The sequence below is a fragment of the Monopterus albus genome, unplaced genomic scaffold (assembly GCF_001952655.1).
Source record: "Monopterus albus unplaced genomic scaffold, M_albus_1.0 scaffold153.1, whole genome shotgun sequence".
Lineage (NCBI taxonomy): Eukaryota > Metazoa > Chordata > Actinopteri > Synbranchiformes > Synbranchidae > Monopterus > Monopterus albus.
Window position 1 is genome coordinate 19,835 of NW_018128033.1, and position 27,784 is coordinate 47,618.

The following is a 27,784-nucleotide window of genomic DNA, read 5'->3' on the forward strand; positions in this document are numbered from 1 at the left end:
CAACGTTAACAAGCGGGATTCTCTGCACTTCCGTTGCTCATGACACCGGAGTGAAGTTCTTACAGCTGATTTTTCAGTCAGTTTATATCCCGTCTGAGTCAGGAAATCCTCCTTTTTTAGATTACTTACAATCGGACGTGCGTGCTATAATCTCCGGTTGGAGTTACAGACAGCGCCCTCAACAGAGGAAGGTAGCTGATTATGGTGTAGCACGGAGCGCTAGCTCAGAGACAGCAGGTAAAAACAACGCTCAGACAACACACAGGCGAACACTGCTAGCATAGGTACTTTAAACTTAAACTTGCGTTTTCAGTTAAAAAGTGAGATTTCTCCGCTTCACCCACCCACCCAGATATGTGATAAATACCCGTGAGCCGAGGCTGATTTAAACTTGGACATTGTGTCTAGCTAGCCGTGGGTTTGTTATTAACGGTTTGTTATTAACGAGCTAACAGTAGCGCTACAGTGAGGAGGCGGTAACAACCTAACTCATCAAAATATTTACATCGGCAACAATGCTACATCTGTCTAACGCATGCTAAGTATCACACTAAGTTAGTTTTGGACTTACAGAGTTACAGGAACATATATAGGCAGACACAGCTTCAAGAGCAAAGATTTTTGTCAATTCACTATATGTGCAGGACATACAGACAATCGAAGCTTCAGTGACCAGTTGAACTTCGTATCGTTAGTAAATAACCTTGATCGACTGTAAAAGGATTTGATCTAAGGTGGTGGATGCGGGAGAGTTATTGTACGACAAGAGATTATTCATAAACGGGCGTTTGACTAATAGATCAATAACTCGTGTTATCCTGTGTGCAGTGGTGGAAGAAGTAATTGGATCCTTTACTTAAGTAAAAGTAGCAGTACAATAGTGTAAAATGACTCTGTTACAAGTAAAAGTCCTGCATTCAAAATGTTATTTAAGAAAAAGTGCAGAGTATTAGCAGAAAACAAGTAAAAGTAGCCATTATGTTGAATGACATATTTAACATTGTGTTTCATATTGTTGAATTATAATTACTGGTGCATTATTGTGTTTGTTACATTTAATGTTGCAGCTGGTAAAGGGAGAGCTAGTTTTAAAAGGCTTATAATTTGAATTACTGCTGGTTATCTTGTGAAATTTTCACCACAGATCAGTAAAAGCTCATGATTATTATTCATGATTTTATTCTGCCATGTAAAGTACTTTGGTCAACTAGATGTTGGTTTTAAAGTGCTATATAAATAAATTTGATTTGATTTGATTATACTGTAATTTTTGTATTAATCTGGTTCTGAAAAGTAACTAGTAACTAAAGTTATAAAATAAATGCAGTGGAGTTAAAAGTGTGATATTTGCCTCTAAAATGTAATGAAGTCAAAGTATGAAGTAGCACAAAATGCCAGGCTGCAGTGACTGACAGCAGAGGCAGGTGGACGTGGAGTCAGACTCACTGAAACGTATTTTATGGACCCACTGATACCTGATAGCTTTACTCTCAGTTACTACTGCTCCTGAGATTAACTCAGACTAGATGCACAGAGTGCAGAGGTACTAGTTGACTGTTCCCTTATAGTAGGTAAAGGACATTTGTGTCATCTCTGAAACTTTGACAGAAATGAATAAAAGAGGGAGAAACAGAACACTTTCAAAACAAGGGGGATCATCACTGTGATCATCAATACTGAATTTAATGACTTTAACCGAGTGATGCAAGCAGAGTGTCTGGACATATAGACACTGGTGTATCATCCAGGTGAGGTGAATAGGTTTTCAGATTGGAATGAATGAAATTCCCTGAGTTTCCATACTAGATATTGGCATCTACAGTAGGTATGAGGGGTTTAATTAATGTGTCTTTTGGTAGAAATTTCAGCACAATAGTGTTCTCCCTAGACTGGTATGAAAATATCTTTCTTTTCTAAGCAGACCTGAGCTTTGGCCTCAGATACAATTGATCTCAAAAGACTCTTACTGTTTTTTCATCCTTAGATTTTCCAATTCACACTGTGTGTGTGTATTTGCGCTGTGGGGGGAAACTAGAGTGCATTTTTAAATAATGGCAAAAATGTCGTTTTTTGGTAGAAGTACATTCTCATTGAAAGTGAGTACTGAAATTGACTGATGTACTCTTTATTGTGTGTGTGACTGTCAGGTGTTTGAGCAGCAGTGCAGTGCAGCGTGCGGCAGACTGAGCCAGATCACAGCAGTGTAGCCATGCTTACTTTGGCCAGTAAGCTGAAGAGGGATGATGCTGGAAAGACAGCTCGTGCCTCCGGAGCTTCCGACTCCACCCACAGGGTTTCCATCAGGGACCGCCTCCTTACCAAAGGTAAGTAGGTCACTGCCCACTTTGTCCATTTCTTTACTTAAAATTAAACTAAATGTTAGACTTTGGAACCATCTTTGTGAATTCACACTCATGGTAAAAAGAAAGTAGACCCTTTTTTAATTCTATGTTTTTGTTCATCAGGGGCTAAAAAGACAGTTGTGTTGACCTCACCAAGTTTTGTTAAACAAACAAACAAAGCCTCAGGTGACCAAAAAAATAAAATAACTCACATGCACAACAGATTTCAGTATGTGGTTAGTTCAGAAACCAGGTGAGAAAATAAAAGTACTACTTCCACAGTCATTAAGAGAGTAAACTTAGACATGATGATGCTTTTATCCAGAGCAACTGTCCTGAGTGAGTAGGTCACATAGAAATGCCTTGTTTAACAAAACAGAAGTGTGTCCCTGCTCTTCTCTCACTGGCCCTATTTTCTCTCTACAGAAGTTGCAGAACTTGAAGCCAATCTCCCTAGTAAGTATTCCTAACATCTCTATACACTGCACTAATGGACTTAGTTGAGTCAGACTCAACTTTAAGAGGCTACTGCACTTTCAGTGGCTGCCCATGCTTACATTAATGCTTTTTCAGCCACACACACACACACACACTCAGATGTTGGCCCATCTGAAGGACATCATAGACCCCCTGCTGGACTCCCTTTCAGTTTGCCTACCAGGCAAACAGGTCAGTGGATGATGCAGTCAGCATGGCACTGCATTACATCCTGCAGCACTTCGACTCCTCAGGGACCTATGCACTTGTCCTCTCTGTGGACTTCTGTGTGGACTGCACATGAGTGCAGGATTCGTTATGCTTGTTTTTGTTTGTGGTCTGAAGAGGTCGTGCTCCCCGCTGAAGACCATGAAAGCCAGAGTAGTAAAATATGAAGCACAGTGTTGAGTAGAAAATAAGAAATCTTGCTTGAAAATATTTTATATTTTATCTGTTAAAAAAGACAAAATTCTAAAAAATGACAAGTTGGCAGCAGTGTTAATTTCAGCTGTGCACATACAGCGTGCGCTCCATTACCATCGACAGTGATGGATGAAGACTTGCTGTATAACATAATGGATTTTTATTGACAGAACAAGAGCTTAGGAAAGAGCAGAGGAAGTGATCTGTTCATGTGTACTCTAAATGAGCTGGTGCAAAACATCATTAAGGGCAAAATGTAAAAAATGATATTGAACCCCCCCACTCTTAATGCTAGGCTATCTGGGGGGGGGGGGCTTTTCTTAAGGTTTTGTGAATTCATATTTACTAAGGTGTCACAGTGGGGTTTTTCACTGGAGAAACACAAGAAAAGCGACACCACAGGAATTTGCACTTTGGTCTCATGCAATATGTATTTTCAGGCATTTTCATTGAGGGAGGAGAGAATGGAAATTTATACAAATACCCTCAGTGCCTGATTTATCACCGCTGCAGCCCCGCTGTCAGCGTGGCATCTGTTAGTCATCTGAGGTCTTATCAGACTGAGACTGAAGAACATATTTGAGGAAGGAGATGGTGTATGTAAATCGCATCGCTCACCAGAAGAGAATGTGAAGGACTTGTACAGGGTTTCAGGTGAAACCATGCTTCAATCACTGAACAGAATAAAAGATGATCTGACTGGCAGCAGACTACATGATTGAAGTTCTGAGATGCATTTTTTGATTTTTTTTCAACCATTTTAAAGTTCAGTCGTTGTAGTCGTTACACTTTCTTCTACATTTCCTCTCAGTCCACACATGCAACAGCCTTCTGGCAGCAAATCTGAAGCAGAGGTGTATTCATATTAACACAGCTATGGCTGTGCTCCCTTACATCACCATTGTTGGTAAATATGCCACTAAATAAAAAAAAAAAAAGCGGTGCCACAGTATTTCCTGGTCCTGATGGTGATTTGCCACAGGTTTAGTAAACATCCCCGCTGGGTGTCTTTAAGAGAGATCAGTTGGAATTGGAGCTCAGTGAAGTGGCGTTGTCTTTCAGAAGCATGAACATTGTTAGAAAGGACAGGGAAATAGGAGGCAAACTGAAGGCAAATTATACAGGCAAACAAAGGAAGTATTCAAGGCTGGAAAACAAGGACATATCTTCTAAACTCTAGGTGAAAGGCAGGACTCAACACCCTCTCATTCAATGATACTACTGGACTGAAAAGAGAAGTGTCAGGTGGGAATTTGTCCCCCCATACAGTTCTGCACACAGTCCTGTACACATAAATGTTTTTATACTTCAGCTATCAACTTGCACTTCAGTAACCTGTTATATTGTTTCATCTGTATGATGATTGTTGGGGCATGTGATGTTCAACAGGTGTCTGTGGGTCTTATCGAATCTCAGCATTTGCTCATTCAGTGACTCAGACATCACTTTAATCATTCACTAAAGCAGGTGAAGTTGGCAGAAATGATCCATGAGCTTGGTGGAGAAAGTTCGAAAGAGACAAATTAGCTTTCAGATGTGATACAATGATCATCAGTTATTTGTTGAGTACTACATTTACATCAAGCCCACAGCAGATTATTCTCCTTGTGAAAAAGAGCTGTATGGTTACGTTTGGTTCAAAGTTTCCTTCATATTCATAACATTCATGTTTACTGAAAAGAGCTGTTTTAGTTAGATTAAAAAGCACTGACACATGAAAATGGTTACATAAAATACTCTCCCTGATGCCTTGAGCGCAGTAAATGTCTTTGAACACCAGGGGGGTATGTGGTGCCACGGGGAGTCCCACAGGCCTGAACACAATGTCTGATGAATGTGCAGTGACTGAGAAAATACATATTAGGTACATAAAATATTAGTTTTAGTGGTGGTGTTGGGCACATATCAAGAAATAAGAAGTAATACTTGACCTTTATACAGCCGCTTCTGTCTTTTAATCTTTCACTCTAACATCCTAAACTCTCTTTCTCCATCTCCCCCCAATTTGTTCTTGTTCAGGTACATGTAAAGCCAGTTTTCCAGATGAGGACAAGCTGCATCACTTTCAGCTGGCGGTGTCACCTGGTAAGAGAATAAGAAAGCAACCATCTCCGTCCGTCCTTTGTTCTGTTTTCATTGAAATAACAGTTTGGATAATTTTTAAACTACTTTGTTACATGGGATGAAGAGAAATTAGTGACAGCTAATGCCATTTTGGCCTTCATCATTGCCGTGTTAATACTGTAAACACTTACTGCAGCTGAAGGTGTTTTACAATCTAATGCATCTGAACATAGTCGCCAATAAAATTAACTGGTATAGTGCAAAAGATTTAGCCTATTAAAAGGATTTTATTAAACCGTTATTAAAGCTTAAGAAATACTGGATGAAAGCAGTTAGAGATGCCTAAATAAAGCTGCTATGACATTACACCCAAAATCTTGTGTTTAAGTTGGTATGACAAACCTTACAAATACCCCAAAACTGAATTTTGACATCACAGGACAAAACATCTGTGTATTTGTGTAAAGCCAGAAAAAATGCTTTACAGTTCATTATAGTAATGTTTTGTTGTGCTTGGCGCTATACAAACAAAATTGAATTGAATTGAAATGCACCATGGCCTCTCAGCTGCTGTCTGCTGTGTGTGGAGGTGCAGAGCCCCACCCTTGATCGAACGTGGACCCACAGAGAGCAGAGGTGACTCAGTGAGGAGAAGCCACTACATAAGTTCTTTCGGTTCTTACAAACAGAACTCAAGGAAGTTGGTTGCACCTGTGCGCCCAAATAATTGTTCTCCACTTACACGTTCTGGCTTTTATTTGCATATATGAGTGAAATGCTGGCACTATCAAGCCTTGTTTCTAGACAATTTGGAAGCACCACATGTGGGCTGCAGTGGAGTAGGGTGTTTTGTGTGTGGCTGCTAGTTTAGGCAATTTGTTTCTAGGTCTGTGTGTCCTATAAAGTATTCCCTTTAAATGACACTCCAGTCTTCTCTTTATTTGAGTGTTACTGCTGCACTGTCATTATTTCCCAAGTCAAATCTGCTGGCTCAGCAGTGTTCCAAGCTTAACCGTGTTACATGTCAAATATTGTACAAACCAAGCACACCGGAGTAGTATTACCCAAGTCTCTGGAGGCTGTTTCATTTCCCACTTCCTGCTCTCTGTCATATACACATACATACTCTCTGTCCTCTTGTTCTGTGCCACCTTCTCATTTTCATGTCTGAAGATGTTTCAAAGTCAACTCGAGAGACTCTGAGACAGAGTTAAAACTGGAAAGATGGGCAAAGAAAGAGACTGGCAACTGAGTATAGTGAGTTAACAGGTTTTTGTAATAAAGTAATACCTTAGTATGTTCTTCTGTAGTATTTTCACACTTTCTCTCAACTAGCTTCAGGTATGGTTTTCCAACAGTCTTGAGGGAGTTCCCATATATGCTGAGCACTTGTTAGTTTCCTTCACTCTGTTGTCCAACATTGCAAACTATCTCAGTTAGTTTTAGGATGTAGAGGCTAGGCAAACTGGTGCAGCTCCATCACTCATGTATGTCCTGATTCCACTAAGCACAAACAAGATGGGGTGGCATGTTGATGCAGGACGTTGTCGTGGTAGCCATGCATGTTTAGTGTGCCTTGAGTTCTGAATAAATCTCCAACAGTGTCACCCCACACATCACCCACCCTCCTCGTACATGCTTCATGGTATCAGAACGACACAGCAGTTGGAATGATAAAACCTTGAATTTGGACTCTTCAGACCAAACTAAAGATTTCTGCTGGTCTAATGTCCATTAGCCAATGCAGTTCTTTTAATTTGTCTTTCAGAGCTCCTGAAAAGTTTCAGACTGACTGATCTTCGTGTCTTAAATGATGAAGTGTTGTTTCAGCTTATTTAACTGAGTAATATATATAATATGATTACTACAGGAGTGAAATACAGCTGTTTGCTGTATCCCGATAACACCTTGTCACAACACAACTGATGGTGTCAAACACATTAAGGAGGCAAAAAATTCTACCACTTAACTTTTGAGAAGGCACACCTGGTGATTAAAAACCATTCTACCTAATCAAGACAGTAGTGTGCAAAGCTGTCATCAAGGCAAACAGTAGCTACTATGAGGAATCTAAAATATAAAACTTTATTTTCTTTAACATTATTTTACATACCATGTGTGTTGTTTCATTCTTCAGTATTAATCTACAATGTAGAAATAATAATAGTAACACTAATATAATAATAGAAACAAAGAAAAACCATTGAATGAGAATGTGTGTCTGAAGTTTGAGTGGTGTTAACTTTAGGGATCTGGTTCACTGAGTTTTTTTATTGAGTTACTACTTGATTGGGTTTTAGAATAACTGGTGGTATATTTATTTCGGAAAGAGTTTTTTGTGTTTGCTTGTTCCTTCTTCAGATAGTCCAGGAGTTGAATAATGATTTTCTACATTTCGTTTGGTAAAATTCTACATGTATTTGAAGGTTGTCTTATGGAACTGAGGTCATTTTTGTCATACCTTTATGATTCAAAGTAATGAATCCATTTAAGTCTTTTAAAGTACCCTTAGTTTTGTGTGAGTGTGTGTAAGTCTGTATGTGTGTGTGCCTTTGATTCTCTCTGCAATCTGAATAGGCACTGTAACGCCAGCTTAGTTTTCACAAAGGCCTTTGTAAGCAAAATCTGCAGAGAAAAGCAAAGATCAGCAATTAGGAAAGGGTTTGGTGTCATGTTCTTCAAGAGGACTAGATAAGGAGATTGAGTTCTTAGAGAAAGGCTTCTTCAATTATTCAAAACCATTGTCTCCCCTAATGCAACCCCCCATTCCCCCACTAGCGTTCACAAGCTCTTTTCTTTTCTGCCAGTTCTCTTCCTGTCTCTTGTTTAATTTTGCTCGTTACTCTTTTTTATGTTGTTACACTATGCTGTCAAATTTATTTTAAGAAGTATATTAGGTGGATACTATCCACAGAGAAGCTTTAATTTGTGCTGTAGGGAAGGTAAATGTGTAGCAAACTGACTAATGCAAAGGGACCTTGCCTCGGGATGTAGGTTGTTGAATCCACTGATCTGACATAACCACTGGCAGGTGAAGTGAATAACGTTGACTGTCTGTTACAGTGGCACCTGTCAGTGTGTCGGGTGTATTAGGCAACAAGTGAACATTCAGTCCTCAAACTTATCTTATCTCCTCTACCAATGCTGCGTTGAAACACAGCAGAGAGTTGGGTTTTTACCAGATCGGTGTGAATATCCGCTTATGGTTTTTATTTTTCTACAAGACAGTCTAATACTTGACTCTTTGGTAAAGGATGTATTTTCTGAGCTGTCTTCATTGCAGGTGGACCTTCTGTTCTCTCATCTACAGTATTTGTGGATGTATGTGAAGATAAAATGCAAGTGAAAATCACGGTTGCCCCATGAGTAACAGTGAATTTAGAAAAAGCTTCTAGAGGAGTATTGTCACATTTCGAAACCGAGGTCATCAGTGTGTGATGATAGAAGGCGATCTTTTAACAGGAGTCCTTCAATTTATGTTGTTCATAAAACACATTTTTGTCTGTAAAGTACTGAACATCCCTTCTTTTTTTATTAAACTTTATTTATTTTCTTTGTTTTCATCCAGATGAAGGTTACTACCAAAGTGGAAGGTTTCATTTTGAAATAGATGTCCCTGAAGCCTATAACATGGTGGTGAGTGGTTCAGTTTTCTTTTATGGGTCCATTTGTGTGTGTTTGTGTTGTCTGCCTATGAATTTGTGTGATCGGTTTTATTTGATAGCTTCCAGTTTTAGCCTGTTATAAAAAACACCTAACACATAAAACACCTGTCAAGTTGTGTGGTCTGTTTTGTGTCCTGTCCTGTTTGTGCAAAACAGTCTCCAGAGCAGAGCAGTGGTGTCCTCCAGTGATCAGCTGCTGGCACAAACCCAAAAGTATGCATGGCGGCACCAGTATATCATTTGGTTTGGTTTAAAATTCATATAGGAACATCCAGATATTGAGTAGCTTACTCTGTTCACCTCTTTTTTGTCTGTTCTCCCATTCACACTTGCCTCACAACCTTTATCTTACCATGCCAGTGTGTGTTTGTCCATGTCATTGCATTTGTATATACAGGTGATAAATAAAGGAAAGACATAAGTGATGTCTTCCAGGACGACAGTGCACAATGGGTCACTGGTGGCCTTCACAGACACCAGCTCTCAACCCAGTTGAAAACCTATGGGAGATGTTGGACTGACGTGTTAGACTGTGTGTGTGTGTGTGTGTGTGAGAGAGAGAGAGAGAGAGAGAGCCGGGCAAGGAGCGGCTGAGTGAATCAATGCACTGCATGCAGGGAAATATGATTGTACCAATTTTAAATGGTAAAAAAATAAATTAAAAAAAGAAAAAGAAAATCATGAGTGAAGGAAAAACTGCTTTCTATTTAATCGATCGCGGGTGGCGTAGATCTCTCCGAGAGAAAAATTCTAATAATGAAAATGGGTGCCCAGATATACTCGGGCGGCCCACTCAAGCAGTCTGTGTGGTAAACACTGCTGTGTGGCTTTTGATAGCCAACAAAAATGACAGCTGCCTTTCTCTTCCTGTGAAACTGATCTGTTTGACTCCTCACAGCTGAAGAGTCTTACAATAACAGACAAGAAGAGAAAATACACTACGCTCACAAGTCAAATTCTTCTGTTATTTGTTTTATCAGGCTCTGATGTGTGAAATCAGTTTGAATAATTATGGTTTATTATAGAATGTAGTAGTAAATTTGAATGAAATGATTTGAATGGCATTAGCAAATAACAGTTGGCTCGGAGAGTAAACCTAGGGTATCATTAGAAAGTCATCAAGGATTTTATAGTTGCATGTAACACTTGTTTTTAAATTTGGCTCATAGCAGGTTTAATATTGCTGTAGCTTATTTATGTGGTAATTATAAAACTAATGTTGTAGAAGCAGAATGTCTAGACACAGTACATCTTCACCTAATCACAGACCCATTTACTTAATGATGAACATTTGATCGTGTTCTCTGGACTGATCAATCCAAAATATCTGCTTAATTATGTTGTTTTGCAACAGCAGCAAAATCATCAGTTATCTGCATTGACACCTTGTGTAAAGACGTTTAACAGAGCAGCAAAATCATCAGTTATCTGCACTGACACCTTGTGTAAAGACGTTTAACAGGCAGAGACTCTCCAACTAGTGAACATTGGTTAATAAAGGTTATTTTCTAATTAAATAAAGTAATTAAATTAATAAAAGTGTCTTTCCCACCCTCTCTTCTTTCTTGCTTTTCTTTGTGTATTAAAATCCAGCCTCCTAAAGTGAGATGTCTGACTAGAATATGGCATCCGAACATCACAGAGAATGGGGAGATCTGTTTGAGGTAATGCTGCTTACTCTTCCTCTAGATCTTTCTTTTTATTCCTGGTTGTTGAATTTAATTTTATTGTGTTTTTGTCTTTCCTACTTTACCTGAAATCTTTAATATGATGTTAGATTTATGTTACTGATTTTTTTAAAGGTGGTACTGAGGCTTATGACCTTTGGTGATGTCTGTGGGTCTGTGTGAGGGGAATCATAACAAGGAGTTTACAGAACATACTCAGAATCACAGGCTTCCACAGGTTGTCATGGATAATGTGAAACCTTTGTAACTAACAGTGACTTTTTGTTCCCCCAGCTTATTGCGGGAACACTCTATTGATGGCACAGGCTGGGCCCCCACCAGAACATTAAAGGTAAATAAATTGCCTTTGCAGGGTTGATGTCAAATAACTAATTAATCTAGCAGCCATTAAGAAAAATTCATAACTCATAATTAGAGGTTGTGAAGCCACAGTACAAAGTTGTAGAAATGTAAAGGAAAACCACGACTCTACAGTGTTTGAACATGTCAGTCAAAATGTGTGTGAATGTAAATAATGATTTAGGTGTGCCCCCTAGTTATAACATTAATATTTATTCAAGTATAAATGCAACGCGCTATCTCCATACAACAGTGATACAGAAGCGATACAGTTCAAAGCTGGAGTCCAGTCAGTGATACCACATTATGAGTTTGCTATTCACAAGAAGCATCTGCCGATACCAACAAAGGCAGAGATCTCAGAAGACATATGATCAAGAATTGGTGATTTGCAAGTTAAAGTTAACTCCATGGTGCTACTGTGAAAATGTTTTGACTTCTGAAACTAAAGTTGAATCAGTTGGGAAGAACGCGCAGGTCAGTGTATGTTGTAAAATGGGCACTGCAAAACATCAACCTGTGGAGTACGGTGGAGGCTGGTGTGGTGCCTCTGGGCCTGGACTGCTGCCATCATCGAGGAGGAGATAATGTCAGGGAAAAACTGCTGAAGCTCCATAGAAGTTGGATGATGACCAGATCTTCTCCAGAATGGTTTCTAAAAAGAAATTTAAAATGGCCCAGTCAGAGGCTGCACCTTAACCCAACAGAGATGCTGTGGAATGAGCTCAGAGGGCCATTCACACCAGACACCCTAAGAATATTGTGAGGAAGAATGGTCTGACGTTCCTCCTGAATGTTGTGCAAGTCTGATCCTCAGCTACAGGAAGTGCTTGATTCAGTTTATTGCTGCCAAAGGAGGTTTGACCAGTTATTAACCAGTTAGTTTTTACATCAGCACTATGAAAGTTTAATGGATATGTTCAGTAATGACATGAGAGGTCACAGTATGTTAATAGGATAAGCACATTGTGTTTGTCTTGTGACTTAGATGATCAGGTCACATCTTATGAGCAGTTTTCTATAATATTCACTATACTTTTGACTGTACATGCTTTACCCTTCACTCTGCTTTTACAAGCTCTTAAAAACACTGTCATTGTAAGCAAGGACACCCTTTTCATTTCTGTTCAAGATTTGACCAAAATTATGTTTGATGGCAACTACAACATGAAACGAAATGTGACTGTATGGTGCAGCTTTGCCTTCCACATTACGTTTTGTCTTAAACATTCTCATCCAGTCAGATACACTGGTGTTTGTCTGCTCAGACTCACTACGCTAACATTCTTCCCAGTCGCTGCACTGGGATGCTTTTGTAATTGTGGAAATATGCAGATGTATGCACAGTTATTTTTGAAGTGGGGAGAGATGGCACTCTTATCTTCATGATCAGTTTAGAGGAATATCCATTAAATCCTCTGATTACTTCTCAAGTGTGCTGCTCTTGGAATTACTATCAGGATTATCCTAAATAAATCCCTTCCTATTTCTAAGTTGTAATACATTTGTGTCAATCCAGGTTACAGCTTTTTTTTTTTTTAACCAACCATATTAAAAAAAACCATAGTCAACATACTTGAACATTGCCATGGCAGATAAATTTTGCCTTATTCAAATGTCATAATGTCAAGTTTAATGCCTCCATCTCAGTGAACACATCACGTTACATGATGTTATTCACATGAACTACCCAGAACTAATTAGATTCTCTGCCAGGAAATATTACAGTAGTAGCACTTCATGGTGTCACACACAGCACGCTGTGATAATGGCACACCTTTAATGTGGTCGCAGTGCTTTTGTGCTGCTGCATGGTGTGTGTCACAGGGTGATTTCTGTATGTGGTGTTCAGTTTAACAGGAGCCCACAACAGCACTGGCAATGATGTGATGTCACATCATGCTACACTGAGATTGTGCAGACGGTATACTGCACAATCAGGTACCCCCCCCTTTTTTTACACTGAAGCTGAGGAAAAGCCCTGTCATCGTGGTTTATTGTGGTTTTATATTTTATCACCAGTCTATGAAAGATACACTGCACTGCTTACAGTATGTGTAGAGGAAGAGACAGCTGCCTCTTTTACAACAGTCACTCAGAGTTTGCTGCTGTGAAACACCAACCCCGTCTCCCACAAATTACATTAATGTAGTACTAAATTGTTTTACCAATTATGTTGTGAGGACAAATGCAGTTGGTGGCTGGATTACGTTCTGAGATCATGAATGTTTGAACGAATAAATCCGTACATTTATTCCTGGCAGTGCCGGGGTGGATGGCACATGACCATGGTTTGCCTCCCAACTGCCCTCTGTGTTGTTAGCTGTTCATTTCTGGAAACATTATTAGCTTAAGAGAACAAATTTGATTTGCATTGCTGATCCTTTCTACTACACGGTATGTGGGAAAATAACTATCTTTCTTCTGCATTTCATGCACCCTACGCAGCCAGTGTGGTTGTGGGTTGTGCTGGTGTCTGTTCAAAGTCTGTAACTAAGCTTTGATTATATTCCACTTTTGTAGTGAGAGTTGCAGTCTGAAATGATCACCATTTCCCTTTCATCGGTGCTGTTGTCCTTGGCTGGCGTTTGATCCCTCTTACCATTTTAGATAGCCTAAAATAACTAACTCCAAATACAGCAGTCACGTCAGATGAGCAAAATCGTAGATGATCACAAACTTTACTGTGCATCTCTGGTGTGGCAGGTTCAGATACTGTATGCAGTGTGGTGATGCTAGGTCATGACATGGCTCCAAAAGCTACCATAGGACAGTGAAAACCAACAGTTTTACCCACAGAAATCACCTCATCAGTTCATATATTCAGCCAGCTTTTCTGTAATTTTTATGGTTTTGTCAGGTCCACCAACCTCCAACGTTGACTGCTTCTGTGCTGCCTTCATATCTGTCACCTGTGAGAGGTTAATAATATTAAAAAAAAAAAACTGAAGTTATCCTTTAAAGTAATGTCAAACTCCAGACATTGTTCTCCTGATGTTGTACATTGCCTGACAGCAACCAGGAGTGGCTGTCATAAGGGAGAGTATCTCTGAAGCACAGGAAACATGTACATCCACCTGAACACAGTAAAAGAAACGTAAAAAAATAGCGATTTTTAGGCTCTGGTCACTGAGTTTCTGTTGCAAAAATGCACCTTGAACAGTTATTGTTATAGTGTGAAGTCTGTAGCAAGATGCAGCCATGTAACTGAGTGGGTGACAAAATAAATTCTTTTCATACTTAATTATATTGTGACAGAAATACCCGCTAATGAAATAAATAACGATTTTTAGTGGCTTGGATGTCGCTCATAGATGTGCTGGCTTGGCTATTGTGACCATTAATTTTTTTTTTAATCCCTGGTCTGTGTCAGACTGTTTGTGGGTGTTTTGTCTTGTGCCTGGGTCAAGTTGAACTGCAGGCTGTCATTGTTTACTTAAATGTAGGCGTGGATGTGGTCATAAGTGTGAGAGTGGTTGGGCTCGGCTTCATTTGTGTCAGCGAGTGTCACTGTGAGTGCACAAAAATATGCAAACAAAAGTGAGTGCAAAAGCTGTGAGTCAGAAAGGATTGTGTTGAGTGGGTGGTGATGTCCCTCTTCAGTGGTCACCACTATTTTCTACTTTTCTGCTTTAGACACACACACACACACACACAGTCTCATGTAAAATACCTTTATATTAATAGTGTATAAGGTAAATTCAGCACAATTTATACTTGTCAAGCACTGAGTACAAACATGTACTCCTCTTTATTGCTTTGAGTTTTTGAAATATTGTGCTATTAGCTATAAATTATATGCCACTGGCTTAGAACTTTAATTTTGCCAGATTGTTTTTTTTTTTTTAACTTAAACTACTGTTATATACTTATCAAACAGGCAGTTAAGTATTGTATAGTAAAAAAAAGGGTGCTTTCATGGACATAGTGGGTGGTTTGCTGGTTACTAGAACATCCCTTGTCCGGTGTACCGTAGGTACGCACACAGTTGTATTGTAGGTGTTTTGTCTTCATTCCCGTTTCAACTTTTCATAAAATCTTTCTGGGCTCCCATGTGATGAGTGCATATTCTAATTCATTTTTTTTTAGCTGTAAAACAATTTGACACTTTTTTTCTATTTTCTAGGACGTGGTCTGGGGATTGAACTCCTTGTTTACTGTAAGTTCTCTTTTTTCTTAATTAACATCACTATGCTGCTGTTTAAATATCTAAAAACACAATCTAATTTGTAATTGCATAACCCTAGTAAATGATTGTTGCTGATTTGAACATTATTCACTATTTTTCTGACATCAGTTAATTGGAGAAAATAGGGTTAACTAATAATGAAAATGTTCAGTTGTTGCAGCCCTAGTAAACTTATCCACACCGTTTTTACATGGGAACTGTATTTTAAATAGCCTAACCCCGACTAAAGTGCTTCCTTCTTTTACCACACAGTGTTGAATGAAATCACCGTGCTTAACTGAAAAGCACAATAAATCCGCTGTGTTGCATTCCCCCCCCCAAATAGCTCATAGTTACACACAGTGACATTAGTCCAACTCAGATTAACAATGGCCATTGTTGCGCTGCCGTCTTTACAGCCATAATAAGTCATTGTGAAGAACCCTTTGAGATAATATGGCAATAAAAACAAGAATATTTGATTACAAATTGCTTGTGGAACTGTACTAGGAGCTGCTGTGGACGCAGCTGGAGCTGGCCAGTAGTTCATTACAAATTATTCAGAAAATGAAGAAAGTAGATAAATAATCTGTATTAGGGTTACAGAATGTACGTGGGAAAATATAATGCTTAACTGTTTGAAAGCATATGGGAATTAAAGGGGGCTAAATTGCATATTGACATGGTTTTAAATAAATGAATTGAAAATAAAATGTGTTTTAAATAGATTCATTAAACATTTGATGCCCTAAGCAAGGAGCAAGTAATAAGATTAGATTTAGTTCAGTGCAATATATGTGTACACTGCTAAATACAAGCATATAAATCTCCCATCATTCACATTCAAGTATCCACATTTACCCTGAGGGTCAACACTGTGTCTGCAGTGATAATGATGATGGTAATGTGCAGTAATGTGTGGCCATGATCTAAATTGTACTTCTTAATCAAAAAAACAACGCCCTAGGCCATTCTTCTATTTACTGTATCTCTGTAATAACACTTCCCTTTATGCTTCACTTGTTGTGCATGGCATCTGTAAGGCTGTAGTGTAAATATGTTACTTTGTTTCAGTTGCAGAATCCAAGGTGACATTTGTAGTCAGCAAATAGTGCTAAAGTGGGCGATAGCTCCCTCAGCAGATTTGTTTTTTAAACCGAGAAACAAAATTTGATAGCAGTAGTGATCCCGTAAACATTTGAGCTCTTGTCTTTAGTTTTTACTGCATGTCTTCCCTCTCTTTGCCTCTGCTGCAGGACCTGTTGAACTTTGATGACCCGTTGAACATCGATGCAGCAGAACATCATCTGAGGGACAAGGTTAGGCACATTCAGGTTCTAATCTGACCTTGAATCGTGTTTTATCATCGGTACAAACAGTGACTTTAGTCATTGACATGCAGATGATTCACTTGTGGAGCCTCCCCACAGTGTCTCAGATGTGCTATACAGACTCCATAATCATAGTCAGACCCTAGCTCCTGTTGATAACTTACACAGAAAATATGTTTGTACAAGCTGCTGCAAGAGCTGCTGCTTTCAGAAGTAGCTTTCAGCAACAGCCTGTGCACACGACTTGCTCTTGTAGGTGGAATTATGTGTCAGTTGAGTGCTTTTATCAGATATAGTAGGCTGAAGATAAAGAGCACGCCGGAGCTTTTCTGAGCAGATAATGGTTCTATGCATGGAACTGGTGCACAAAGTGTTATTTAAACAATTATTTAATTCAATGCCTCTACAATAGACAGCAGGCTCCACAATTTGTAAGTCAAATCAGCACCTAAACTGGGTCTCTGAATTCCACAAGTTACTGCTACTCTCTCCTTGGTGATTGTGTGGGCGATTATGTTTGTATCAGCATTGCCAGTTTTTGCCTGGTAATATGTATAAAAAAAAAAACAATAACTTAAAAACTTGCTGCTCAAAATGCCCAGTAATCATGCTTAAAAGCTGGGCTATACCGTCAGAACTGCCTGAGTTCTGCCAGTGTCCAGCATGCCATCAGAGAGGGGCTGCTCTCTAGTCCTCACCTGGTCGAGGAGAGAGTGACAATGCGAGCTGCAAACACACCTAGACCAGTTTCTATGGCAATGACCTCAGTGAGTTGGCGCTTACGTCAGCGGTGGAAAGTCTGCAAAGTGAATGAATGAGCTCACTGTGTGAACTGTAACACAGTTTTCTGGGGAGCTCACTTTTTATGGCCTGACGTATATGACATTTTTAAAGCATGTGATTTAGCTTTTTTTTAGCATAATTCCTATTGATAAGAATATGAATAATAAGAAAAGAAAAGGATGTAAAGTAACCGGCGGTGTGCATATTTCAGCACCACGGAGGTGCGGAGAGACAGAGAGAGGCCATTTTACTATGTGCACCCTTCTGTGTATTGTATTCCTGAGAGTTATGGCTCGTACATTATTCACCTGATTTGTTTTCTGTTTTATAAATGTGAGAAGGAAAACCAAGTCCCTTGTGGGTGTCACAAAGAGATGACATATTAACATGAAGCATGTCATTTAGAGAAACAGGACGTCAATACACCGCTGTAATATGGCATTAGTACAAATTTGGCAGACCTTTCAAAGCACTGCAGTGGTCCTGAGCAATATTTGTCTCTGGAAATGCTGATAGGTTGTATTATGACTTTTTTAAAAGCAGTTTAAAAATCCCCTTCAGTGTTACATTTATTTCCCATGAATTTGATGTCATTCTTGTTGAAGCACACTGAGGACAGGATGTTAAAATGTTTTGAGTTAACACAATTGATATTTTTTTATAAATTAAAGATGAACTTAGTTTTTGCTCAAAAAAATACACACCACTGGAAGTCTTGGTGATGTTTCACTGTGCAGTTCTTCTCTAAAGTCACATAAACATAACCCACTCCCACTGAGTCACTGCCTGCTGTAATCAACTTCAGCAACAAGTGGGTGTAGCTGTGGGACTCTTGTGTTTTCAGCACACGTGCATGCTTATGTATGTGGATGTGTATGTTTGTGTGTGTTGAGGCTTTTGAAGTGGAACTCCTGTGGCTGCCCTCTGAATACATTTGCTGGTTAAAGTGGCTGAAAGGAAGCATTCTCGTGGGCAATTTAGTGTGTGTACTGTGTGTGAATAATTAGCCAGTGACTGTGGTGTTGTACTGTTCTTAGCTGTGAGTCGTTAATTGCCTTAAAGGAGTGTAAAAGCTGAGCTGTGGTTAAGTGTGGATGTATATTTGTGTATTAAATTCTGAAAAATTAAATTTTAAATGCCATATTCTATATATATAGCAGTCCTGAAATCTCATATTCCCTGCACAAGGAATGAAAGTGCCATTGCAGGCGGTCAGGTTGAGCACATCCTCTGACTGATGTCCAGGGATTGTTTTGAAAGACCATCCTTCACTGCACAAGTCCCTCTACACATTTTTGTTTGAAGCCTTCTGAAGACTGCTGTGAAATGCACCCCCATGACAGTTTGAAACCCCCAGGAGAGCCTTTTTACCTCTAAATACCAATTAGGCCTCACCATAGCAGGAACGTGGAGGAGCCTAACTGCATTTTATTGAGCTTACCTAATTCGTATGCAATAATTTGAGTTAATTTGTGAAATTACAGTGATTTAAATAGTTTGCCCAATAGAAGGAGAACTATTTACAGTGCCTCATTAGTTAGTTGTTAGCTGTCTCATAGGTTAGTCATTTATTTTTGTGTGTAGTATGTAGATGTACAACATAACACATAAATCTCATGTGTAACATTGAATGTTACTTCTTTGTAACTGTGCATTGATTGTTTACTCTGGTGAGAAGAGAATTTAAGCTTAAGAGAGTGATTGTTTTAGGAAGTCAGAGTGGAGCCACAGGTTTGTTTTGACCTCCTCATAAACGCCTTTATTTCTTTAGTCAGATGATTGTACTGTACATAATTCAGGTTTTTATTGGCACAAATAAACATTTAAATGTTGCAGAGTGGACGTGGATAAGGTCAAAGAAAAGTGTTGGAGTGTCAGGCTAAGGTTTGATTGAGTGGATTACAGAACGTGAAAAATATTAGCATTAATTCATGTACACAAATTAAATTCTAAGAAGAATGTCATCTGGGTTTCTGATTTTAATCATAATCAGACCATAAGGTGTATGTCTCAAGCAACTGACTTGATTGTGTTTTGGTGCAGTACTGGATGTCATGGCAAAATCAAGTTACTGTATTTGTCCCGGTTTTATTTGTTTGTTTGTTTATGCTGTGAAGCATGTAGCCAAAATTTGTATTTCCAAGCCCCAGTCCACCGTCAGATTTCTGGTTAGAATGGGAAATTTATTGGCAAACTCACCAGTCACCCATCAGACCAAAATAGCACTGGCATTGTGGTTTATGTAACAAAACCACAAGAGGAAGTAGTGCTGAAGAACTCTTATGCACCACATTGTCTGCATTTGCAGAGAAAGTCATATTTCCTCATACAGTAACAAAATAGCCAGTGTTATGAAATACAGCTGGGGCAATTATAAGCACCACTCAAAGTCCCATGCAGCCTCACCACTAATAATGGTCTAAAAAACATAATTAAAGTATCAATACCAAAAACTTTACAAAGCTAGCATTATGTAAAAAGCTACTGTATTTCATTGGATTCCATTGGATTGTACAGGTGTATGATGACATTTATCCTGTGAAGCACATTGACCTGCATTAACCTGTATAAAAGGCACCATACAAATAAAGGTTTGAGCGATTGATTGATGTATTAGTGGATAGGAAAACATTCCCCTAAAATGTCCCAGAAATTGATCATATGGCAACTTGCATAACATCTTGTATCTTGCATTTTACTACAAGACATATTTAGTTGTGTAGAGAGCAGAGATGGAAACTGAACAGTGTAAACCAAAGTGCACATAGTGCACAGGCTCTGACACTTTAACATGCCACACAGCCATATGAACATGTGCCATTATTTAAAGGTCACATGTCTATAAAATGGCAGGGAGCAGAATGGTTCAGAAACATGTAGTACAGCACATAAATCTTAACAAAAGCTAAAATGTTGATGTCAGTATATATGGGACATATTACAAGAGAGTATACTGTAATGTGATATTGACTACCTGTCCCTCTCATGAAGCACACAGAGCGGAACCTTGGTGGGTTTGTGACTGATTGAGCTCCAGAGATCTCACATCCCATGGCTCCTGTTGTTAATCATCAGAGAGACCACCTTTCTCTCCATTTCTTCTACATGCTCCCTCTGTCCAAGTATCTGAGGTGGCTTATCCTCTTAAATCAATAATCAATCTTGTCAAACACACACATAGGCTTTCATTCCTTCTGGGGACTTTACACTGACTTGCAGTCATTTCCTGGAGACTTAACCATATCCACTACTTGGCTAACCCTGCCCCTAAATGTACATCCTGCTGTCATCTCTTTGGCCCTGTTGAGTCTAATTAGAGTACAGAAGGAAGATGAGGCATCAAGGTTGTCACATGAGGTCCTTGCTAATTAAAACAATAATTATGAATTAGACTGATAATTTGGCTTTGCTGTTAAGTCAGTGAGATCTTTAAGTTGTCATTCCACTCAGTGTGAGCTGTGCTCTGCATTATGCTCTGTTCCCAGTTTGATGGAGCAAGGTGATGATAACGATGTGGTACAGTCTATATAAATGTGCCTGAAGGCCACAGTGACCTTTCAGTATTATAAATCCGAGTCGGTCTAATAACATTAATGAAGAAATGAGAAAACAGTTGGTCATTAATGTTGCATCTAATGAGGCCAGTATATAAATAATACAGGAGCATATGGCTCCTGTCAGCTTGATACAGTGTGGACCTGTACTGTCAGTTCAGTGTCAAACTTCATCTGAGGCAGGAAGGCAGTGGAAGACGAGGGCATCAGACTAACGGTGGCACAGGGGGCAGCCTGGCTCTCTGCTGCTGTCTGACTTAATTCTTGGAAGCACCTTTTAAAACACATGTATACATATAGTAAATGCATGTAATTCCAAAGGGTTCATGTACTTTCTTTTGTATGTGGTCTGGGTAATGGCATCAGTCATGCCATGGATAACGGTTGGTTGTTTCGTTCGTTTCTTTATGATTAGTGCACGGCGTAATGAAAAGCACACCATGAGGTCATATCTTTAACCCTTCACAGTACTTTAACTTTATGCTGCAGAGCTCAGTGGGCCAAACTGGAGTTCACTTAGAAGAGCCCCACACCATTTTTAAGTCGAGCCTTGATGTGATGGGACATTTTTGCTAAACTTAAAAGATTTTTTTCATCCAGCTTAAGTGTGAAGACTCCTGGGACTGCTGAGTGTTTTCTTGGCCTCCATACCTGCACCCTGCCATTGCTCCCTTCTCTATTCCTTTGTTTCTTTGTTCACACCTCTCCTGTCCACTTCATTTTTCCATTTGCAGCCTGTTTACCTAATACATCGTGTGGCTTTCGGTTGCTTTAAGCTGATTTTAAGGGAAAGAATTGGTGCCCAGGGTCTTTAATTTGCATCCCCTTCCCACTGATGGTGGTACGTACTTTGAGTATCTGTACATATCACTGTAGGACAGCCAAGTTAATTGCCTTCCGCGGGTGAAATAGAGCTGAACAAAAAAAAAAAAAGAAAAGTAAGCTTTAGTCTAACAAAGTTTGACTGCAGAGTTTACTAATGAACACCAAACTAATTTGCAGTCATAGCCAGTTTTCTGCTGTAAGAGAGAAGATAAGAAACAAAGTAACAGAAAAGACACATTTATGTTATTGTTTTGTAAATTTACACGACTTTAGTAGTGTTATACAATTTTTTCACATTTATGCGCCACCTTAATTAGGTATACTTTTTCAAAAATATTTGGTTTTATTTTGCTCCTCGTGTGTGTCTTTGGTCTTAAGTGAGGCTAATATAAGCACAGATATTTAAATGTATTTATTTATTTTTGTGCATGATTTATCTCTGTGTGTTTGCTCCATCCATCAAGTTTATATTAGCCAGTTTAATTGGGGCAAGACATTTCTAAGACACCCCCTGTTGTGTTAGTTTATCTTCAGACCCTCTCTGGTGTCTGCACACCCTGCAAACCTCCCCCTTCATGTTCTCCACTAAAGAATATACTGTGGAAAATTATACAGCATGTACAGTATGTGCATCTTTGTTTTTTTTTTACTGACGAGAGATGGGAGAAAGACAGACAGCTAGTAAGGAATGACAGATGGACCAGTATAGTATTCACTGAGATGTACTATATGTTTCTACATAATTTTTCCAAATGCTAAGTTAAAAAGAGCAGCCTCTGTGCCCGTCCTCATCCCAGAGCTCTCTTGTAGTTATGGTTAGACAGGTCTGATTATAGTCGTCCTTTTTTAGTTTTTGTACTTCTGTCTTTCTCCTCGCTGGTTGTTTAGTTGTGTGGGCTGCAAGTGGAAGCAGTGGAGCTGGTACTTTTTCAGCCATCCCTATTTAAGTACATCCCCGCCACAACGTTTGAGGGTGCTCTAACCACGTGTCGAGCTCTGTGCACTTTGCAGCTCAGCATTTTAGAGCACACAGGCAGGGTTTTGTAAGAGCAGAATCAGATTTTAACTCTTAATCCAGGCCATGTGTGCTCTTGTTTCTGATTTGCAAAGTGAAGAGCACTCATTGCTTCTTTGCTGCACTTTCAAAGCTTTTGGTACCAACTTTCACACAAATCTGAGTACAGATTCAGAAATGAGAGCATGCATGGCCTGGATTACACTCTCAACATGAACTAACATCGCTGACTATACCTGTCAACACCATAGTTTTGGTATTCACTATGTCTTTGAACTCATCACCTGGGTTTACATCAGGTCTTGGGTCTTTTTTTCTTAATTCAACCACTTCAGCAGAAATAGAGACAAGTAATATGTTATTATGTAATAATTTATGCACCATTATTTGATGTTTCCTCTGAAATATGGTTGACAGTATTTGACATTGCACACTGCTCACAATTCGGATTATACAGCCCGCGTCCGAGCTCTAAAGTTCTAAAACATTTTTGAATTATTTGAACCACTGAACTTTCAAATTGCATTGGAGATATCACTTGGGGATGCACACACAGTATGTGCAGGCAATACCCACTGCTTTGCACTCATTGTTGCTCTTGCACTATTAAAATAGGACCTAGAGGAAGAGATAACTCAGCAGCTACAGAGCTGATCCATCATCCCACTGTGGACAGATACTCAAACTGTTGTCATTTCTGCTGAGGTTTTTGTCTCTGGCAGCTTCCTGCCTGTCATCCCTGTCTCCACACACACGTGTTTGCACAGCTATCTTTGTGAGAACACTCGCATTCCCTAGCCCCTTACCCCAACCTTATCACTGCAGTGCCTAAATACCTAAACCCAACCTAGCTTGACCTAAACTTAAATATATCCTTAACCCTAAATCCAAGTCTTAACCTCCAAACAGTTCTGTGTGTGTCAGAGACTGAGGACTGGCCAAAATGCCCTGGCTTTACCAGAAAGTCTTCACTCCCATTCTACGGTATAACATTCACACTGGTCCTCATAGTGTATTGCCATACAAGTACACACACACACACACACACACACACACCGTGTCTCTGTTCTTTCCTTCTTTTTCCTCCAACTCGTGTTTTTCTCACTCATACCCTAGAGACCACACAGAAGCCCCATCAATGCATGTGTGACTAACTGACCACGAGAGTTGTGACATAATTAGCGTGCTGATTTCAGTGTGGGACACTTACATTTTGAAATTTCATACTGGACAGATGGCATTTCATGGCTTAGACCCCTAAGGTGATGATCGTGACACCGGTAACGAGTGAAAAACAAGAGACGAGACAGACAAGAGGGAGGGGAGCTAAGAAGGAGTGGTGGACTGAGGAAGAAGTGTGCTAAGCATAGAAACTAAGTATGATAATCCTCTGGAGTACATGGAGCACACTGGTAATGTAGCCTCAAATAAACTGGTTAAATATTCCAGTGTATTTCTACTAAAATAAATAGTAAGTTGAAGTGTACAGATACAGTAAACAATTGAAAAGGCATGGCTGAAGTGACTCTGTGGTGCCCTGTCAGGACATATAATCCTATCTTGTTTACATTGGAATTAGAAATCGGAGTGGCCATTGTGCTTAATCCGCTACTTAGAGTCATCGTACTACATGAATGTTGTCACTTCGGTGCTGCTGTACATTGTAAACTGCATCATCAGTAGCTCTAGTGAATAATACCTCCTTAGCTGTGATAGTGTAGCCCCAGTTGTGACAATTCCAGTGATTTACTGTGTGCAGCTACAGTTTTGCTAGACCAAGCACTTTCATGTATAGAACAAAGGAAATCACAAAAGAGGAAACGAATTGCAGCTGAAATTAACAACAGTATAGGTTACAGCTTTTGATCATAATCCATGATGTTCTGTTTGTATTGTAATGCATTTTACCTAATCAAAGAAAAGTTTTACTGAAATATGAAGAGGATGAACACTAGACACAAGCAAGCAAGCAAGCAGTTAAATAACCAGATGCCCCCAGAACAGCCCAGCTGGTTATAAAGGAGGAGATACAAGGCTGAAATGAGGACAGAGCCATGGGGTGTCAGAAGAGGATGGAGAGTAGAGGTCGCACACAGAGCTCGACTGGGCCAGATGCAACTGGGAGGGATGGGTCAAGAGTGTGACAGATGGAAGGTTACAAGATGGATGTTTGATGGGTAGAGGTGGGAAGAAGCCAAAGCAAAACAAGAGAGGGCATTGCTCTTTGACATATTGTGCTTTTGTTGATACTCTAACTCTTTCACCCCAGCCAAGTGTAAAATACATCTATATAACATATGAATGAAATGAAACTAATTTGCATTACATCACCTCAAAACAACCTCCAGTGCATCCTTGTATTAACACTTTCTCACTTCCCAGCATTTTTAGTATCAACATATTAACCTGTGAAGTGTTTGAATGGGGACAAAATGACACATATTGTCAACATGTTAAACATTTGATTATTTGCTGATATACTGTCACTCATGTTCATTTTTACATGATATACAGTGTAATATTCCAGTTTCCTTCACTTGCAGCTCACCCTCTGGAAAATGTTTATTTAACTCTCATGCTCTCTCTTCCCCTCTTCTGTTCAGGAGGATTTTCGGAATAAGGTTCAAGATTATATCAAGCACTATGCAAGATGATAGAAGCATCTACATCCGCCTGCACCAATCAGCCCAACTGCTCTACCTTGCCTCTGCTTATCTTGGCCAACTCCCCAGTGTGTGTGTGAATCAACAACTGACTCAGTCTTTGACTCGTACCACTCCCCTCCTCTTGACCTCACAGCCTTGCCTGTGTCCCTCTCCGGTCACCCAATTGCAATAAACTCCTCCCTGCAGAAACAAAATATAAAAAGAAGAAAAACTCGTGCATTTAAGAAAGGACTTGCATTCAGAAGAAAAATGTGCTTTAATGATCCTAAATGGTTGAGTGGTACAATGACCCCAATGTCTTTTCATTGTGGATAGAGCACTGAATGACGCCACCTCACTGAGGTGCATCTGAGCCTGTCAGAAATGAGCCATGGCCACGAACAGCAAGGGATTTGATGTAACTATTTATGATGCCAAAAACAATTACAATAAGTCTGACTTGGCTGTTGTAAAATCAGTGAATCAAGACAAAAAAATCTGTCATCATCAGTTCTCTGTTCCAGTGCCTACCATGTTTGTGCTGAGAAAATGCATGTGAGTTCACAAACACACACACACACACACGGTCACATCCCGTGGTAAAAGGTGAATACATGTATGCACATTTTTGTACACGTATTACTGACACACACATTCAAGCAGTAAAGCCTCCAGCCTCCAGCTGCACTAGACAGCATGTGAATGACCACATTGTTCCATTCTGTTGTCACTGTGCTTGCATGTGCACACACATACACTCACACACACACACATATACACTTACGCACAGACTGTCTGTGTTTTTTCAGCTCCAGTGGGATTAAGTACTATTAAAACCACAACTCAGTACTGTAGTTTTCAGCTTCACCTCTCCTCTGCACCTCTACTCCTCTCATTTTGCTGTTTGTTTCTCATCCATCTTTCTCTCTGTTTATCACACACACACACACACACACACACACACACACACACAACCACTTACCTTTATTCCATTTTGGATAGAGTGGTTTATTCATACTTACAGTGCAGTCAGTGACAGTGACACATTTTTGGTATGATGGCTCTGTGCATATGCACTTTGGTGTTAAAACAATGACTATGGGTGTAAAGGACTGATTTAGATTTAATTTGACATCCACAGAAAACTTTCAGGAAGTGTAGCTCTTTTTGTACATCGTCTTCCTGGCGTTAGACTCATCATGCAGCAGTCTTCGATTCCTGCTCATTTTCGTGCTTTTCCCCTCAGTTGGGTTTTCAAGTGAAGCGGGTGCTCATTTGGATTGACGTGACAAGACTGACCTGACTGGTGTGTATGGCCAGGATCACTGTCCTAAAATCTAGAGATTATTTATAAAAGAGAAGATTAGGCCTACACTTTACTGTCAGATCACAGAACACAGTAAAACACCCTTAAAATTGAAGGTTGGCTTTTTAATGTGATAGTCAGTGCTCCGTTTCCTTCTCATTGTGCTGCAGTATGGAATAAAAGCCATTTTACTATCCCAAGACTCTGACTGTAGTGTGTGTGCCCACTCATTTTGGCTATTGTGGGAGATTTCACATACTAAGATGCAGAGTATGTCTTCCTAAAAAGATAATACTCTAATCTCTTGTTCTCTTTGTGGATGCACAGACTGTGTTTTCACTGTCTGGAAGTGTTTGGGAAATAAAAATAATTTCAGGATGATAGATAGCAAGCAGGCTGGTGGGGTAAGAGGCCAGTGAATGAGCCTAGCTAGCTAACAGGTGAGTGGTTTTCACTCTTTGCAATAGACTCCTTTTCCCCGGGCATGTGCAGTTCTTCAGGACGGTACAGTGTGGCAGGTCACGGTTAAGCTTGCTCATAAATCAGAAGGCTACATTTAACCACATTCTGTGAATTAACACGCTCACTACAATGTTCATTAGCTTACTCATTAACTAGTTAGCTTGCTAGTGAACTTGTGCACATGCTGCTATGCCACTGCTGCATTGACTCAAGTGTACAATGTGTACTGAGGTGTACTGCACTGTGGGATGAATCTGGGTAATTTTAGCTAATGCGATAATGTCAAAACGTCTTTATGAACCTCTTTTGTTGTGAATTTTGGCCATAAAATGCATGTTTATTTTATGTGTGTGTGTGTGTGTGTCAGGGAGAGGGCAGTGGGAGAGAGGCTGTGTCATCCAATTAGCCTGTGACGGTGTGTGTGTGTGTGTGTGTGTCTGTGTTTTACTTGGCCCTGGTTAGCATTGTGCCTCTGTCATCACATGTCTGTATGAGGCAGAGTCTCTGTAAGATGTCAGTGGTGCATTTGACTGAGGATGTCAGAAATGCAGCTGTTGAACCTTTTGTGTTGGAGGTGTGTGTGTGTGTGTGTGTGTGTGTGTGTGTGTGTGTGCACACGCATGTGTGTAAAAGTTGAAATTGTGCAAGCAGTTACGGTATGATGACTTGAAACAATGTGACTTGTTAGCATGCTCTG

General features: G+C 39.7%; 1 protein-coding gene across 1 annotated transcript; it reads left to right on the forward strand.

Annotated features, from left to right (window-relative positions):
• ube2f (ubiquitin-conjugating enzyme E2F (putative)) lies at positions 1–26,821 on the forward strand. Its single transcript, XM_020614909.1, has 10 exons — positions 1–237; positions 2,148–2,324; positions 2,769–2,798; positions 5,262–5,327; positions 8,875–8,942; positions 10,565–10,635; positions 10,933–10,990; positions 15,125–15,157; positions 16,423–16,485; positions 25,278–26,821. Exons 2-10 carry the CDS (start codon positions 2,210–2,212, stop codon positions 25,326–25,328), a joined length of 555 nt encoding a protein of 184 aa, XP_020470565.1. The 5' UTR covers positions 1–237; positions 2,148–2,209; the 3' UTR covers positions 25,329–26,821.
• The last annotated feature ends 963 nt before the right edge of the window (positions 26,822–27,784 follow it).

Coding starts and splice junctions, on each gene's coding strand:
- ube2f (XM_020614909.1), top strand. CDS start 2,210: ATGCTTACTTTGGCCAGTAAGCTGAAGAGGGATGATGCTGGAAAGACA. Junction 5,328..8,874: donor TCAGCTGGCGGTGTCACCTG/GTAAGAGAATAA, acceptor GTTTTCATCCAG/ATGAAGGTTACTACCAAAGT. Junction 10,636..10,932: donor AATGGGGAGATCTGTTTGAG/GTAATGCTGCTT, acceptor TTGTTCCCCCAG/CTTATTGCGGGAACACTCTA.